The sequence below is a fragment of the Metopolophium dirhodum genome, chromosome 7 (genome assembly GCF_019925205.1).
Source record: "Metopolophium dirhodum isolate CAU chromosome 7, ASM1992520v1, whole genome shotgun sequence".
Lineage (NCBI taxonomy): Eukaryota > Metazoa > Arthropoda > Insecta > Hemiptera > Aphididae > Metopolophium > Metopolophium dirhodum.
The window spans coordinates 22,420,911-22,440,088 of record NC_083566.1 but is presented as its reverse complement, the minus strand read 5'-3'; the positions used below and the strand labels follow the sequence as shown (position 1 = coordinate 22,440,088).

Here is a 19,178-nt window from a genome sequence, read left to right as displayed (position 1 = left end):
TTATACCTCTATCGGATTTTTTTTATGTAGTTTAAAATCATTTATTTGAATAACACGATCAAATCGATCAATACATAATTAAATTAATTTATTATGTAGGGAGCTAATTTAAATCGTAGGTGAAAGTGCTAAACCTTCCATTTTTTGGTGCCAAATTAATTTCGGACTATAGAGCAATATTTGTTCATCTACTGAGTGGTGATTACTGACAAACATGTTGTTTGTTGTTTTGATTAATATTAGTAGGTAAGATTTTTTCAAATAATTATAAATTTTTTGTCTATTTAAATATTTTTTATTCAGTTGTCTCTACGATTCAATCAGATTGTTGAAAATAACAACAAAAGTATTTTAATTTTTCAATAATATTGTTTTCAATGTATGTACCTACGATTATAGATAACACTTTATTGTTTCTAAATAATCTTGAAGTTAAAATAATAAAATAATATATAACATCGGCGAAAACAATTATTTTAAATATTTGTTTGTTATTCTTAGAGCATAAAAGATAAAACAATCGTGAATTCGTGAAACTGCAGTTCTAAAAAAATACCATAAAAATAATTTGTATAATAAAATATAATAATAGTTAGGGTGGCTATTATCGCGAATTCACGATTTGTAATAAATGTTATAGATAATTTATTTCGTGGTAGTATAATATGTATATTCCATCGTTTGTTCCCTTTCCGACGCAGATTGTACGATCTACCCATTTGTATTTTGATAGTATATAATAAAATGTCGTAAAAACAATGCAATATAATCATATAGTAATAATATTATAATACGATGTTTAACTATAATATAATGACGAATGTGATACTACCATCTAAATTATTCAATATTACAATATTTTGTTATCATTTGAACGTTTGAACGGTCATATTATTGTAATACAACAAATGTACAAGAGTCCGAGATTGTAGTTTTACGAATTCATCAATCATCTGATCAAGGGTCATCGAGATCAATTTAATATTATAGTTCAATTTTATCACACAAATATTAATTTTCAGCGCTATTTAAACTTTAAGCTACTGCGGTTATTGATCAGTTGATATTAAACTACCGTCCTGTTGTGAACTATTTGATAAAACCAACAAAACAACCGCATTATATTATCGTCTTGAAGTATTTATTGTCAGGTAAGTCTGGTCTTATTTATTCTATTAGTCTAGTATTATTTTTCAAGTAATTTAACTAACAATTATTTTTTAAATCTTAAATATTTTTAGTTTTGTATGTTAGGTATAGTAAATTAAAACAGTTTTACTAAGTACTAGCTGACACGGCAATGCATTGCTATTTCTAGGTTTTCTTATGATTATGCGAGCAGTATATTATCAGGTAGGCAATCTACCTGCGATAGATCACGGACGCCGCGTGGTGTTTCCGTAAGTGTATAATTTAACTCTAAAATATCAAAAAATAAGTCCACCGAAACCGTGGATCGAACTCGATACATTCTGTACTAAAATACTAAGATTATCGCATTAATAATAATAATTATTATTATTAAAACAAATATGAACCATTTATAAACAAAAAAATAATAATAAAATCAAAATCCCTGTTTGCGAACTTCCCCGGGTTGGACCTCTTATTTATACCTTTTTTCGGGTAGCCTATCTTCTTTCCCGAGATCTAATCTATCTCAGTACCAAATTTCATCGTAATCGGATGATCTGTTTAGGATCGCATAAAGGACACAGACAGTCATTCGTAAACATTTTTTTCTTTTATAAATAAAAAGTTAAATAGATAAATTATAATACTAAAAACTAGGGCTTATTAAAACAATTTAATGAAAGTAAATAAATATTAATATTTGTATGCACAATTGTATTGTATTAAAAGTTTATTAGTATTAATATTGTGTCATTAAATTATTTCTGCAATAATTTTGTAGGTACTAAATTTGTTTATAAAATGAATAATATTACGCAGAATTATACTTCTTCAAAACTTATCCATGATGAAATCATTGAAATCTATCTCAACCAATAACAACATCGTTTTGAAAAATATGTTGTTGACTTACAAACGATTACTATAAGGTTTCTGTTTTCAATTTTAATACAATACAGGCCGAGACCCAAAAACTTAGAGAAATAGATTGTACTATTGATTATACTATTATAATCAATGATAATACATATTACTATATATACAGTGGTCGAACTGGCTCAAAATAAGTGGGGGGATGCCCTTGATTTATATAGTTCTCAATTCTCATATATGACTTAAACAGATATAAACCTTTGGGGGATAGTTCCACTCCTGTACACCTTTTTTTATACTACAATTTATTTATATATTATAGTATATATTTTTGTTTTTTGATTTGCTGGCTTCTTCCTATCTAAGTAGGTCCCTAAAATTATATATATTTTGAATTTATAACATAATAAATAATACATTTATCATGTAAAATGTACGATAGACATAATTTATGCTTAAAACATTTTTGTACAAACAACTTATAAGTTATAAATACTATCAGTACCTATGTATTATACCAATGTATAGAAAATATCAAAAAACAAAAATATTTAAAAGCTTTTTTTAAATACAAATTGTATTTATTATATTTATTAACTTTTGTAAAATTAATCAAGAAAATTGTAACTTTGAACTATAGGTACTCACTTATCTTATAATCATCATAAAATTGTAAGGATTTACATTTAGATTTTTTAGATCTAGTATTCACAATTTAAACGAGCAAACAAATAGGTACTCGTTTCTTATCAGAAAAGTAATAATATTTATAATATCTTTGTTCATTGTATTATTACAAAACTAATTAAAAAAATAATTGTAAAAATAGAAATTTTATGAAAAACACTAGTAAAATCGATAATATTTCGAAATAGTTATTAGGGGGATTTTCTATAAAATATTTTTATTTTTTTTTTGTGTCTGTCATCACCGTTTGGGGAAGTTAAGTAAATCTAGCATTGGGGAGGTCAAATTTTAAAATTCCCAATATGCAAAATTGGTTTTTAACAAAATCGATTTTGGTGTTTGGTGTAACTCTAAAACAAATTACCGTAGATACATGACAATTTCACTGGTTGTTTATATTGGCATTTTCTATAGACAATAACATTTTCAAAAAATTTTCAGCCTCAAATTTGTTTAGTTATATTTTCTATGAATATCAATAAAATTTTATTTTCTATGAATATCAATAAAATTTTATTTGTTAGGTAAAATAGCTTGAAAATTGAATACAAGGCTCCTAATATATTGTTACAGTGTCATTTGAAAAATATTAAAAATCCAGTCTCAATTTTTTTTTATATGCATTCAAAGTTGAATGAGCAAAATGTGCAAATTATTTTGAGTTAGTTATTCATAAAAATTTTAATTTTTAAATCTAAGATTTGAAATAGTAATACAAAATTATTCATAAGTTTTACTACCTTTATCAAAAAAAAAAAATGTCTTCAAGCAAATCAAATCAAATATTTATGAGCGTTTGAAGTTTATATTTTTACAAATTCACTCGATTTCTCATGTAGTGATTTTATTATTTAGTTGTAATTCAAAAACGAATAACTGTAAATACATGAAAATTTCACTAAATGTTCATATTTTTATTTTCTATACACCATACAATTTTAAAAATATGTTGACTCTTTTTGAGCTGTTAACGAACATTTAGTTTTTTTTTTCTATAATTTATTGTCAATAAAATTTTTTTGTTGGGTAAAAAAGCGTGCAAATTTAATACAACGCTCTTGATATATTGTTTCAATAGCAGTTGAAAAATATTAAAAATACTTAGGCACAATATTTTTTTATAAACATTTAAATTTAATATTTATTTTGTAGTTAAAATTGTAAAATGTTCAACTTTTATGGCTAAGGATTGAACATTTAAAACAAGGTTCCACGTCAATAGGTTATATTATTATACAAATTACTTTATCCACAATAATATCATCAAATATACTTACTAATATCATAGGTTAACTGGCAGTCTTCGCTCAGAATCGTTTTTCTTATACAATGATATTATATCATTGAATTCAAATTTAACACAATCCATTATAGTGGTCAGTGACCCATCTGTAATCTACTGTACAACAGAGCAACACCCGCTTGCCCACCTTTTACTCAAAATTTGAAATTTAAATGCTTGTAAAAAAAAACTGTGCCTATGTATTTTTAATATTTTTTAACTGCTTTAGTATTAATATATTAGGAGCCTTGTATTAAATGTTGACACTTTTCGACCCGAAAAATAAAATTGTATTGACAAATAAAGTAAAAAAATTAAAATAATTAAAAATGCCCGTAACAGGTCAAAAATAGTCAAAGTGTTTTGAAAATGTTATCGAGATTGGGAATTGATAAAATAAACATGTGGTGTAAATTTAATGTACTACAGTTATTCGTTTTTGAATTACAACAAAAAGAAAATCGTTCCATGAGAAATCGAGTCAATATCCAATGTTGCAAAAATCTAAACTTAATCTTAGATTAAAAAAGAAAAATGTTATGAATTTCTAACTTAAAATAATTTGCACATTTTTGTGATAGAAGACTACTGGGAAATATTTTTGAGTTTTTACCCCCCCCCCCCCTCAAAAAAAAAGTATAAACTAGATTCACTTTCCAATCAGAAAAGTTGCTGTTTGAAGAAAATCTAAGCATTTTTGCTAATAAGTGATGACAAATACAAATTAAAATTGAAAAATTAAAAAAAAACACATTATTATAAAATCAATACAACGCTCTGCTCAGAATTTAAAACAGATAACTTAAACGTAACATTATTTTTTTATGAACGTTTGAATTTAACATGTTTACGATGTTTAACATTCAGCGGTAAATTAACGAATTCCAATTAATCGATTTTTGATATTTGAAATAATTCTATATTATTTGAAATAACAATAAATCAATCTACCTATTTATTTATTTTGTTGTAACTAAAAACTAATAGCCATAAACACTTGAAATTTTCACAAAATATTTTTATTAGCATTTAACATTCATGGTAAAATTTTCTTTTTTCTTTTGTGGTACTTATAGCCATCATACATTTTTATAATTTTGTAAATGATTTTTCAGCTAGAAATTCATAAATAATTTTATTTTCATATCTAACATTAGAAATTTTAATAGAAGATTCCCAAAAAGTCTTTCTTCCTTTATCAAAAAAAAAAAAATTAGCCGGAAAGTTATGCTATTTATAGCTATGTGATATTTTCGATTATCATTATTTTTTTTTATTATTAAATTTTATTAATAAATGATTTATATAAGTATGCTATAGGATTACACAACGTATCCGCTCAGAATCGTTTTTTTTTTTTGCAGTGATTTATCATTTAATTAAAATATAATACAATATTCATTTCTTACTGTATAGCTGCAAAGCGGAATCCACTTGTCCACCTTTTTTATTTTTTAAATCTAATTAACCCAAGTTATCACCATTATAAATATGAAATTTAATTTTGCATGTTTTAATCGTTATAATGCATAATATATGTAACAGGTATTTTTGATTATTGATTATTTAGGATGATAATATTGGGTTTTCAGAATTTGACACAATTTGACATTTGTTTTGCACACATTCTTTTATAAGGCTATCTATTTTACTCCTCATATTATAGGTACATTTGTTAATTAATTAATTATTTATTATTTACATTAATTGTGCACTTTTAATATTATATGCACATTATTTATATTTCCTAGGTATATCCTTTTGATACTACCTAAGTTCTACTTCCCAAGCTATAGCTCATAATATTATACATATTCATAATTTTTAATATCTTAATAATGAATTAATTTTTATAGTTTAGAAGTTAGATATAATATCTAATTTTTAAATATCTACATAAGTGAATGCATAATTCATTTTTTATTCATTAAATTCAACTTTGCTTATTTATTTGACATTGTTTAGTAAACACATACAATTGAATACCTTATAACTTAAAAAAATAACATTTAACTTAGGTATACTTTATAGAATATTTGGTGCAATAAATAGTTATTTTTTTATTGCGTTAAGTTGATGAATATTTCGGTAAGAAACAGTCCTCGGATATTATATTATAATTTTTCTAAATCAGCATTTTCTTTTGAACTATTCAGTTTTTAAATTTATAATAAATATTTTATAAAAAAATTTATTTTATAATATCTATGCAACTTATTGTTATGTACAAGTCTACTATTAAAATTCATTAGAAAAATTCTTATTGAATTATCCACATGAGCATATTATAGTTCATACAAAAGTGTCAAACAATACCAATAGTATTTTAGTACATTCTGAAGAGAAAAAATAAATAATATAGTTTGTTGATTAAAATTTTTTAAATAATTTTTTTAATTTTATTTTATTACTATCATAAAAATGTTTATATAATATTATATCTGGGTAATAAATGGGCATTGCGAGGAAGGACAATTTAAAAATGTCATTGTTTTTCTTTCGATATTAACTAATTTATGTTTTTTGATATAAGTTTAAGCTTATGTACCATTATAGGTTGTATAATGTATTAAATGATTATCGATTCAATTCAAAATTCTAAATGTACCAATAATTTAACTATTTGATGTTTTGTATTATAAGTAAAGACCGGATTTATATGCCCTTAAAATCTTGAAAATAAGATGCTTCTATGCTCTATAATGTCATAAAAATAATCTATTATATGCAAAAATATTCTTTTTCGTAAAAACTTACTAAACACTGAAAAAACAAATAAAAGTAATATCTATAATATGGTGATATACTGCCATACTGGTGTACCTATATTTAACTGTTGTAACACAAACTTATGAATTTAAAAAATAATAATACTAAAATAAAAAATAAAAAATAATTGAAAATAGTTCATTAACAGAATAATATTATGTATTCAAACTCAAACTTAAATAATTCAGCCTTATGAATTCAAAAAATAATAATATTAAAAATAAAAAAATGATTGCATATAGTTCAACAACAGAATAATATTATGTATTAAAATAACTTAAACTTAAATAATTCAGCCTTATGAACTCAAAAAATAATAATAATAACAAGTTTTAAATAATAAAAATAAAAAAAATTTTTATTATCTATTAGATTTTTATAAATTATTCAAATTTTAACCCAATATGACAATATATTCCTAAAACGTTTTTTACACAATATATTCTTTTTTATGCGCTAAAAAATGTTGCATATCAGTTCATAGGTAAATGAATCGTTGAAAGCTTATCCAATTGGAGCTGCATACTCTCAGTAAAAATATGTAAAAACAAAAAAATCCGGTCTCAAATTATAAGTCATACATTTTGATTAAACAATTATATTGATTTCTTAATATATTATTGTATGTAAATGAAAATATGCATCATTTTCCAAGATTGATTATCATTGGCATTTAGTAAAAAATAAAAATTTTAACTGTCAATTTATTAATCAACTGTAGATTTTCTATATGAGATCTACCTATATGTATATGCATTTTGTATAGAAACTTTTTAGTAGGTAATTAAATAAAAAATAATAAATATTTTTTTTCCACAGTAAAATTAGTTTGTGATAATGCATCTTTTTCTTGCTTTGGGCCTGTTAATTGTTTGCGGAATGGTTGATGCAACTTTCTACAGTCCAAGAAGTCAGACATTTAATCAGGTAATTGTACAGAGCAGAATAAAACAGGCATATGTATTAAATAGGTACGTTTATCAAAATTTTATATATTTTTTTTATCTATTTTTAGTTGATGGAAAGGCGGCAAAGATCTATTCCGATTCCATATTCCTATGGATATCATTACGTAAGTTTTCTTTCTTACTTCAATTTATCTTTTGTTAAAAAATAAAGTAATTTGTTCGTTAATAAGTTGAGCCCAAAAATGCCAATTTCGCCAATTTTAAGGTGCGACAAGTTGTATTTTAACTTGTATAAGTTTTATAGTAGGTACCTATAATATATTTATTAATCTTACAATGCAAATAATATTTATGTTAAATTCATTACAGAATCCAATAGAGCCATCAATCAACGTTTTAGATAGTTTAAGTGAGGGATTGGATTCCAGAATCAACACGTTCAAACCGATATATCAGAATTTAAAAATGTCTACCCATGACGTGAATTCAGTTCCAAGAACTCAATATCAGCCAAAGAATTCTCTCTACGATTCAGAATATATTTCAGAGCAGGACATCCCTAATTTATTTCCGGAAGAAGATAGCTATGACTACAAATACCTAGGTTCACCGTTAAACAAATATCTAACACAGCCATCAACACAAGAAAGTGGCATTGCCATAAACCTAGTAGCTATCAAAAAGACATCTGTCTTCGACTATGGATTCCCTACTTACAAATCTCCGTACTCATCAGTTTCTGTGTGGAACTTTGGTTCGAAAATTCCAAATACCGTCTTCGGAGATCCTCAATCAGTAGAATCGGACCTAGATACTTTTAGAGTATCGTCTCCCACTGTAAAAACAGTAAAACTATCGCCTGAAACGTCAGAACAAGAATCAATCATTACGACAACAAAAAATGATGAATTGAATTATAAAACTACACAAGAAACTCTGACTGAAGCTGAATTGTATCCTACAACTTCAGAAGAAAACCTGACTAAAGACGAATCAAGTTTTATAACAACTGAAGAAACCTTGACTGAAGATAAATTAAATTCTATAACTACAGAAGAATTACAGACTGAAGACGAATCGAGTTTTATAGCAACAGAAGAAATCCTGACTGAAGATAAATCAAATTCTATAACAACCGAAGGAACCCAGACTGAAGACGAATCGAACTCTATAGAATTTAATTCTATCAAAACAGAAGACAAATCGAATTCTATTACAACAGAAGAAAACCAGAAGAAAGACGACGAATCAATGTCTACGACTTCGCAGGAAACAACAACAGATTTTAATCTAAATTATGCGTTTGATACAAATAGGTATTCATCTTCTCATGACTCTGTTATGTTAAAACTAAGAGATCTATTAAAGAAGATTGAAGATCTTAAAAATAAATCTCAGTTTAGGACCGTAGACAATATTCCTGCAAAATCCCAAACAAATTTATCAAGTGACGGAAGTACAAACCAACAATTGGAACCACAGTTTGCCAATGGAATTGATACGTACGAAGAATACTAAAAATAATATTTTATTTTATCAAATTCTATATTATTAACATTATTTTATGTATCATTTATTTCATTATGAAAAAACTATTATCCTATTTTTTATACCAAACAAAACTGTTATAATATATTTAGATATAAAGTAACTTATTTTCAAATAGTATATTATACATATTTTCACTGTTTACATTATTGTAATAAATAAACAACTCATACACACATACGTTGATATTTTGAGAGAATAAATTTACTAACTACTGAGTACTTATAGTATAATTTAAAATGATTATTTATATTTATATTTATTTATTTTATATTTATTATTATTATTATATAGAAATAATGGTATTAATGTTTAATGGTAATGTATGATTATGGTGATTGTATATTTTCTATTTGATATTTACTAGTAGGTACTTAAGTACTTTCTACAACGTACAATCATATATAAATCTACAGATTTTCACATCGTTATTTAAGATATAAAAAAAAGGGTAAGTGCAGCGGGGTGAAGTAGGTCAGCGGTGGTGGAAGTTTGTCCATCGTCTCTTCGGTACTCGGACATGATAGTGTATTATTACAGTATTCAATTTGAATGCAATGATTGCGTTCGATAAAAAACGATTCTGAACAGACGAAAGAAAATGTATGATTCATAAATATGTATTAATATTTAATAGGTAACCATTAATTGTATATAATAAACCTAGTATGAATTAGGTAATTTTTAAATTGTATTCGTTTCTATGGTGATAATGATAAACAAAGCTTAGAAAAAAAAAGAGTTGGAAAAATAAATGTTGGTGGTTTTTACCGTGGCGTTAAAAAATTAGGAGAAAATCAAAAAATGACCTATCTAAAGTACCATCTTGATCCAATTTGCTGGAATATAAGATTGAAATCGAAGCACTCCTTCTGGTAGAAATTTTGTTTACAGGATAAAAAAAGCATCATTGTAAAACCACTAGCTTCCTCGATCCGCTCAGAATCTAAAATAGTTAGTATACTATAAAAAGATAAACGAGATGATATTTTGAATACTTAGTTACATTTGATAAAATTGTATATGTATTTGTGTAATAAATAAAGAAAAAGGTAAATATATTAAATTTCATTTAGGTTACTGTGATGGATCATGGATGAGTTTGACTTCAATGATATTATAATATAATATTATCATTGTATAGTTGTATACGAAAAACGATTCAGAGCGAAGATGGTCTGTCATCCTATGTTACTAAATATATTTAAGATATTATTGTTATTAAAGTAATTAATAAACAGTAGGTTGAATTAAGTTTTGCTAGAAATGAAATATTTGAAAATGTCATAGTGTATATAAATAATAATAATATAAAAACATTAACATTTCAAGTACCCACGAATAACATAGTATTTAAATTACAACCAATTTCGTTATTCTCCGTTATGTTGTTTATATTTTTTGGTTACAGCATGAATTACTAATAAGAAACCTTGTTTGAAATCCTCAGGTAGCTATACAAAATAAGAATTTTTTTACTATATACTATAAAGTAATATCCAAATATTTTGATTGTGATAAATTTTGTCGAAATTTTGTTCTGAAATAATAAACCCCGTAATAAACATTTGGTGAAAATTTCTAGTATTTACGGTTATTCAATTTTGAATTACAACAATATAAGGAAATCGGTTCCAGTTGAAATTTTCGTTCTTTGTTTAACACACGCGCAACATAGGATTTTAGACGTGTTCTATTGACAACGTACCGATTTATAATGAAGTGATAAGAATTCTGAAACAAATTTGAATTCAGCATAAAGTCTACAATAAAATCTACGTAATCTAAATATATATTTATAGTTTTTTTTTTAATAATTACCATTAAATTACCGTTAAATTTTCAAGTGTTGAATTTTTTAACTCAATTTTTTTTTAAGTTAGGGACTGATATTCCAAACAGTGGCCCTTAGATACATTAATACATTATACTCGTTCCATCTTGACGACGTATATTCTCTATAGTGAAAATGTACAATAATAATATATCATACATTTTGCAGTGCCACGCAGTTCATTCAAAGGCTTTTGTTTGGTATTCGTTTAAATATAATATGTATCACGAATGGTATCGCTATTTCAAAACCTAAGCAATTGACGAATAAGGATCAATGAATCATGATTGCAAAAAGAGAATTGTTACACCAAATAAACGTTCATGAATCATAAGTTGTCTTCTTTTTTCATGAGCGAAATATAATATATTTTGTGGTGTTGAATTGATTCGAATTGAACAGACAATAAGTTGGAGTTCAGCCGTGACCATGGACCACGGTTGTGTACCTACCACAAACAAGAAATAACCGTGGTCGTAACCGAAAAGTGTTATTTTTTAACAGGATTTTTCCTGATTACACTGTGTCGTGTCATATTCCGTATGTTTAATATATTCTATAGATAACAACATTTTGGTAACACGTTACCGCTACAAGCTGAATAATATTCAATCCTACGCTAGTACACAGCACAGTATAGTGAAAACCCGACTTTTGATCTACTGATCGAGTTCGTTTTTGACTAGTCTTATAAAATAGTCTTTTGACAGCTGAGTGTTATAGAACAAGTGATACTTTTTGACGGAGCGCACGTCGTGATACAGATGTGTAAGATATCTATGTTTGAAATATAAGAAATGATGACAATCAAATATAATATATCAATTAAGTACTTACCATTTGTATATAAAATAAATGTTTGGATAGCTTTAAAATTATAATCATGAGAAGGACTAATGCATGGGGATGTGGGGGTCTCAGCGGCCAGTCCCCTCTGCAGCTTTCTCCCTATAATAATACCCATTAATATAATATAGTCGCTATATAGCTGTATAGATGTATAATATGCATTATATTTATCATATATTCTTCTCGTGTCGGTCTTCAAATTCCCTTCCTTCCCAATTTGTGGCAATTTGTATTGCCTTGTCTGAAATGTCGGCTGTTGTCGTAAAGTCTTCCTTTCTGCACTTAATCGGTAGTAGTGGGCATTGGGCGTGAAAATAGGACTATTAAATTATTTTATATTAAAAATATAAAAATAAAACTTTTTCGTTGTCTATTTAGATTGGTGATTCGCTGTTCGTGGACCTTCCCCGAGTCCGTCTAGACGGTGGGGCGAAAAAGTTCCGTCAGCGATGGGGTTACGAGTTGATCAATCAGCCGCCCGTCCTGTTGGAAGAGGACGAGGACCAAGACGATGATGACGCGCCAGACAGCGCGTCGCTGCGCGAGACGACGGCGAAATCCACCGCGGCCGTTTGCATTCCGTCTCCCATGGGTAAGTCACTTAAACTTTAAAGCGTACATAAGTAGTATATTAAGTTAATCAGGAACTCTCTCGATGAATAACAGAAAATGTATGTTTTCTACCATCTCTTCACTATAAGAATTGGCGTTGTATAGATTAAACGGTAATGTTGATTTCAGATTAAAATTAAATTGTCCGCATGTCCAATTTTTATGTATCAAATTTTTTAAAAAGAAGAATACTTCAGAATTAGAAATTGTAATCAATACTGTTATCCAAAAAAGTAAAATCTTAAAAAAATTTAACAATACATAATAATAAATTACTTTTGGTATTACACATTTTCTTAGAGAGCGAGGACGTCAAGGGGTGTTTCGACACTATGATATTACTTTGTTATAATATTACCATAATAATCTTTGAAGTTTCTTTGAAGTTTCGTATAATTATTGTAAAATTAGAGAAAATACCTATATCAAGTTAATACTTAGTGTCATAGTACTATTATACTATATTACCCATTACCCAAACTTTAATCCATACTATCCATATTATAACTACCGATGCAATATATACCTATATTTTAATGACTAATTAGTAATTACATAAAAATAAAATAGAAAAATAATATTCTATAGTATATAATATAATCTAAAAAAAAAAAAACTGAATTGCTCCATCCGCCTCTGATCAAGCCAGTGTGTTCGTAATCTATATTTTACTATTTTTTTTTATTTGTACCTAATATCTACACAAATTATAGCAATTACGTTGTCTAAAAAATGAAAAATGTATAGTTATATTATTATATATTTAGGTACATCATAACTTCACAAATTGAAGAAAAAAGAATAATGTATTGTATAAGGACGTTTTTGTTAGCTATTGATAAATAAATTAACAAATAAAAGTCGATTAACACCGTTAAAAAAATAAAAGTTTAGTTTCGTGATACAAATATACAATAGCTTTAAATTGTTATAAGAACTACAGTTTAGATGTACTTCATAGACTCTGAACTCGTAACCTTAACCCACGTGTTTTTGTTTCTATTGTCAACCAAACCACTAAACAGTTTCAGGTGGGTGTTTTTTTTCTAAATTCCGTGTATACATCTATACAGACAATAATGTATAAAATGTATAATATACATTTCGAAATCATTCAGCTGAACAAAATATGATATTTAATACAGACTAAGATACTCCGCCGTACTCGATAGTCGATCACAAACACTTACAAATCAAATATAGGTAATTTAATAATAATTACATAGAAAATGAATACACTAGGTAGATACATAAAAGGCTGTCAATGTAGTTTCAGTATTACTGTACATATTTTACACTATAATGGTTAAAATGTAACGTAAGCATAATTTGAATATTATATAATGCTATAAAAATACACGCACGTTGTACATACTATATGAGTAACTTATAACGATATATATAAGATATAACATAACAATTGGAGCGGAGGCGTGCGTTGACAAATGTTGTAACTTATAACAATATATTATTATAATAATATGGTCGTCGATGTCAGTGACTTAAGCAGCTGGATGCACGGCGTTACTGAATAATAAGACATAATAATAATATAGTCGTTATTTTACGAATTTCACATACAACATAACATCAGCAAACGTACATTTGTTGTGTCGTTTTTTACGTCATTTGTCGTACAGATTTATTATTCTGAAAGCGTGAGAATATTACACGTAGTTCATTTTTTAATTTTTAAACCATATCATTCTATTATTTACTTGGTTTAACGAAATAAATTGCACGATAGTATGTAATATCTAATGCCCGGTACCTACCTGTAGTACTCGAAGAGCCCGTACATATGTATATCGTTACATAATATTTTTTTTTAATTCAGAACAGTTTCTCATAATATAGGTATTATAATATTATATATTTTGAAACGCAATCGCATTCCATTTGTTGTTCGTTCGGTGTAACACCGTATTCAAATACCTATAAGTTATATTATTATTAAGTTTATATTTTTACTATTATATGTATTACCTTATAAACGAATATAAAGTATTATAATATTATATACGTGGATCTGAGTTTGGATAATAATAATTTATTAAATAATAATATTACTATTGATGAATAATGGTTTATTCCGTTTTCAAACTGTTTCATTTAAACTTTAAATAGCAATAAGAAATAGTAACAAAACATACGACTTGCCTTATTAAGTCGCACACGTAATAGGTAGGTGTTATCGTTATACAATATATATTATAAAATATATACATTACATTAACCTAACAGAGTAGTAGGTACATGGATTTATTTTGTTTCGATTTAAGTAAAAATTACTTGTAAGTATAATATACTATTATGTCAACCACGCGGCACGTTGCGGCCATATCCCAAGAACACGAACCGGTGGATATAACATCAGACTGGCAGACAGTTTGTTCTCCTATACGTTTCCGTGACATTACACCCACGTCGTATATTATCTCGTTAGTCGTATTTCCGTAATAATACTACTGTCGTTATTTTAGTTTTATGTTCATAAATGATAAGTTTGTAACAATTTTTTATTTGATTCAGTCTCTAAGAACTCAGTTTTTTTTGTGTTATACCTTAGATGTTTTGTATATTTTAAATGGAGAAGAAAAATGGTTTTAATCAAGTGAAAGTTCATTAACTGTACATTGGTTAAAAAACATGTACCTATGGTGTATCATTTGAACGATGTTACAACTAAATAATTAAAAATATAACAAATAATGATAATTTAATTTCTCACTTAAAATCACCGTTTAAACCACCTTTCACAATTTGATGCGTATGCGATCTCTTTGCAATTCCACTATTTCCATTAGAAATTTGAAATTCTTTAAAAATCATAATTTAACAAGATGAATGCGATTTTATTTTTAGTTGCATTTTCAACAGACATGTTATATATTTTGACAGTTATTAACGGCCAATATATAATATTATACACTATAATGTTTATGACTGTATCAAATGCAAACTGCGTTATGCGAATGAAATTATAAAAAAAATCTTGGTATTAATATCTTGTCATAAAATATTAAAATGTCACTTATTCCACGGTTCACGTTGTTTAAATTTTAAACACGCTCGTGGAATGTTAAAAAGATAATAAAATTATAACTATATACTTATCGTGGCAAAAAGTATTGATAACTAATATATAATAATTCAATGATGTAGGTCTACGCACGTAATATTGTTATAAGCTTAAGGGATTATAAGAATTACTGATTATATTTTGTCCCAAAAATAATTTTTATATCATTCATGTTGATCGATTGGCGTGGAGGGGGGAGGGGCAGGTTAAATACGGTGGTTAAACATAAACGTATATCCAGTTTTGATATTAATAATAATAATATTACTTAGTATACAGTGGATACTGTTTTATTATTATTTTCGTCTGATTATGCATCAATAAAAATGAACAAATACGAAAATCCGCGAGAAACCTATATAAATATTATAATAATATATTATGATGTGTATACCATGTACGTGCAATTCATAATACTTATTATTCACTTCGTTGATTATTAATTAATAATTATTATTATCATCATTATAATATTATTATTACGAGAACGATTATGACCTGCAACACATCGTGCGCCAGTACCTATAGTAACTATAGTTATAAGTTATAATAACACACACATTAACACTATCCGTCTCGTTTCGTATCGTCGTCGTCGTCGTCGTCGGCGGCGGAGCGCGCGCGTTCCGCCTCGCCCAGCGTGCGACGTTGTCTCGACCGACGTCGAGGGCCTCCGCAGTCCGCGTCCGCGCAGCCAGCAGTGTTCATCCGGCAGTCGATCCGAGTGTTTAGCGCGTTGTTAGCTCGATCGCGCATTTCGTATACGCCGCGATTTTACAATCGGTTTTTATTATTATCTTAGCGTAATTATATTTCACCGGAATGACCGAATTGCATTGACGTGCGCGTTTACGTTTTATCTTTTCACCCGTTCGCGGACGAATAAACTATGCTGTCCGTCATGAACGATCTGCCGGACGTACAGCATCAACCGCCCGTGAGTCCAGCGCACAGCACCGGCACGATTACCCGGAGGTTCAGCAAGGGGTTTCAATCGTGTCTGAAGGGCGCCCGCGACGATTTTGACGATTTAGATGTCGATCAAGGTAAGAATAGCGGGATGACCGTGGTTTACCTTCTTACATATGCGTACATCGGTTAGGTTAGGTTAGGTATCCTATTTGGAGGTGCTCTTATTATCAACCAAACCTTTTTTCGAGTCGTTTACTCAGAAAAATAAAACGCCAGATGCTCATAAGATCTTCGATACTGAAAGTTATTCGTTCGTAATCAATTAAATCTTCCACAGTCCCGAGTGAAAGTTTTCTTCAGTTCCCATATTTTTATTAAAAAAATTCGAATTGAATCACCGGCGGTAATAGCCGGTCGCGTTGTGTTACTCCCGAATTTTTCAATTAGCGGATGTTGCTACTAAATGCATTTGAATCTTAAGGTTACTGGGTTTTATATGCTTGGCTGGGTGATTAATGGTTATATTATGGCTCTGGACGGTGATTTAGACAGATTTTTGAGGTTACTCAGCTCAATCAGAGCGCGGAGGTAAGCCGACGAAACAAACAACCGAGAGAGGATATGGTCGACAGAGAAAGGAAAAGAACATTATTAACTATTAGGTGTAATATCTAATATTATAATATTATATTTTTATAACTTATTTATGTTTGTTTATTGAATTATTATATATTTGCATGAGTTGTAGACTGTAGTGGTGGGGCACGGTAATAATATCATATAGTATTATTATTAATGTGCTGGATAAGAGGGTTTTTGGACCGGATAACCGGAAGTTTTTAATACGATAATCTGACGACGGTGGCAGACCGGAAACAGTTAGGCTTGAGCTCGTTGTCAAACTGGTCGTTTGTAAAGTTGATTTTTATATATTTTCTTCGCTAGTCCGCGCGATTCTGCCATGTGGCTAAACGCCGTTTTGTTTAATATAAATCCAAGGGAGAGAATCTAAGAGTTCGTCTACCACATGTCCACACGTGTGTATCGTGTATGTGAGTTATAACTTATACCGTTTTTTTAATCGCAGTCACCAGCACGATTCACGACATGTGGTCGCCAAGGGATTCAACTATTAATTTAATAGAATTGCCAAAAACTTAAACTTGCTTGCAAACATAGTGATACCGTTGCGATTTACTATTACTGTGATTTTTTTTATTATAATCTAAAGTTAATAAATTGCATAAAAATCAACACGTGTAAGTAATGGAAAATAAAATATAATAAACTACCTATCTGTTATAACATCTGTTACAACCGGACTGCCAATAATTATTATTTAGCCGTTACTCGTTCGTATTGTTATTAGTTGATTATTATCTCAGTAAAATTGATTTCGAGAGTTTGATTTGTTTTTGTTTTCCAATGATTGTGGTTCAGAGGTATAGAATACAAAATATGCATACAATACACAGTTTTATGATGCATAGTATTTTGTCATTTAGATGTTTTGAATATTTAAATAAATTAGTAAGTTCTGTGATATAACTTATAACTTATAATAATATGTAAAATGTAATTATCAATAAAACATTATGTACCTATATAGAATTACTGTTTAGAAAATTCCTTAACTTTCCCAACAAGGTTAATTAATAACCGCTAATTGAAAACTAACATTAACCGGCATACATTATATTATGATACATAACATGCAGTACCTATGTATTTCAAAAATATAACCGAAACACATTCTGTAATATCCTTAACAAACTTTGTGCTGGGTATTAAAATAAATAGAAGTGTTAGGTATTATGTACTTATGTGTAACCGTATTAAGAAAAAAAATTATTTTCTCATGAATGTAATCAGAACTTTTTCTAAAAGTTACACTGCCCGAACTTTTTAAATTACGTTGTTATCTTATCTCTTTCGTATAATATACATAAATGATAAATCCAAATCTGAAAACTCAAAATGAACGAGATTAATAAATGTAGGGACCAAACAATTACATATATCGCATAATATATTCATGAATTTTCGTATTTTCATTTGTCGGGACTTATAGAAACACGAGCTATAAATGTCTGCTGATATCCGAACAAAATAAAAATGAACGCCCGTGAATTAATGTAAATTTAACTGTGCCCTTGTTCTTTTCTTCTTTCACTATCGTCATGTGGGTCAAACGCATTTCGGCACCCATTTCCGTTTACCCGTTTACCCGCTATCTATGTGTACTGCCGTATGGTAATAAAATAATTGGCGCGTTCCACGATTGGTGCAAAAAAAATTGATCAAAGCTACAAGGCACCGGCGCGGCGACATAAGTAATATTCGATTTTAAATATTATCGCGCGGACCGGTCCATTGTTGTGGATAGATTTGCTCGTCAAATACGCGTACTTTCCACGCGACTTTCTCCTATTCAACCAGTTCGACGGTCGTGTGCGTTTTTTTTTTATATGTATCGCGTGTATTACAATATTATACGTATTCACTGGATTTTTTAATGCAACCGTGTACCAGTCACTAAAAGTCAATAATATTTTGCATATATAGATTATTAAAAGTCACGGTTTCTCATTTACACCGATCCATCGATGATTTCTTTTATTACTGTGTATATTAATGCTTGGTGTGTTTCATACCATTTTTAACCCATTAAATATAAGTTTTATACCT

At 28.1% G+C, this 19,178-nt stretch overlaps 2 protein-coding genes across 4 annotated transcripts in view; both read left to right on the top strand.

Moving 5' to 3' along the window:
* The window catches only part of LOC132948759 (ras GTPase-activating protein raskol-like), a 142,656-nt gene that overhangs the window by 66,234 nt on the left and 57,244 nt on the right, over nucleotides 1–19,178 (top strand). For all 3 annotated transcript variants that reach the window (XM_061019401.1, XM_061019400.1, XM_061019403.1), the window contains one exon: nucleotides 12,263–12,476. In XM_061019401.1, coding sequence (XP_060875384.1) covers nucleotides 12,263–12,476 — 214 coding nt within the window. The remainder of the gene's footprint in view (nucleotides 1–12,262; nucleotides 12,477–19,178) is intronic.
* LOC132948760 (uncharacterized) lies at nucleotides 1,004–9,422 on the top strand. The gene is made up of 4 exons (XM_061019404.1): nucleotides 1,004–1,151; nucleotides 7,565–7,672; nucleotides 7,761–7,817; nucleotides 8,023–9,422. The coding sequence occupies exons 2-4, from the start codon at nucleotides 7,583–7,585 to the stop codon at nucleotides 9,169–9,171; spliced, it is 1,296 nt and encodes a 431-aa protein (XP_060875387.1). The 5' UTR covers nucleotides 1,004–1,151; nucleotides 7,565–7,582; the 3' UTR covers nucleotides 9,172–9,422.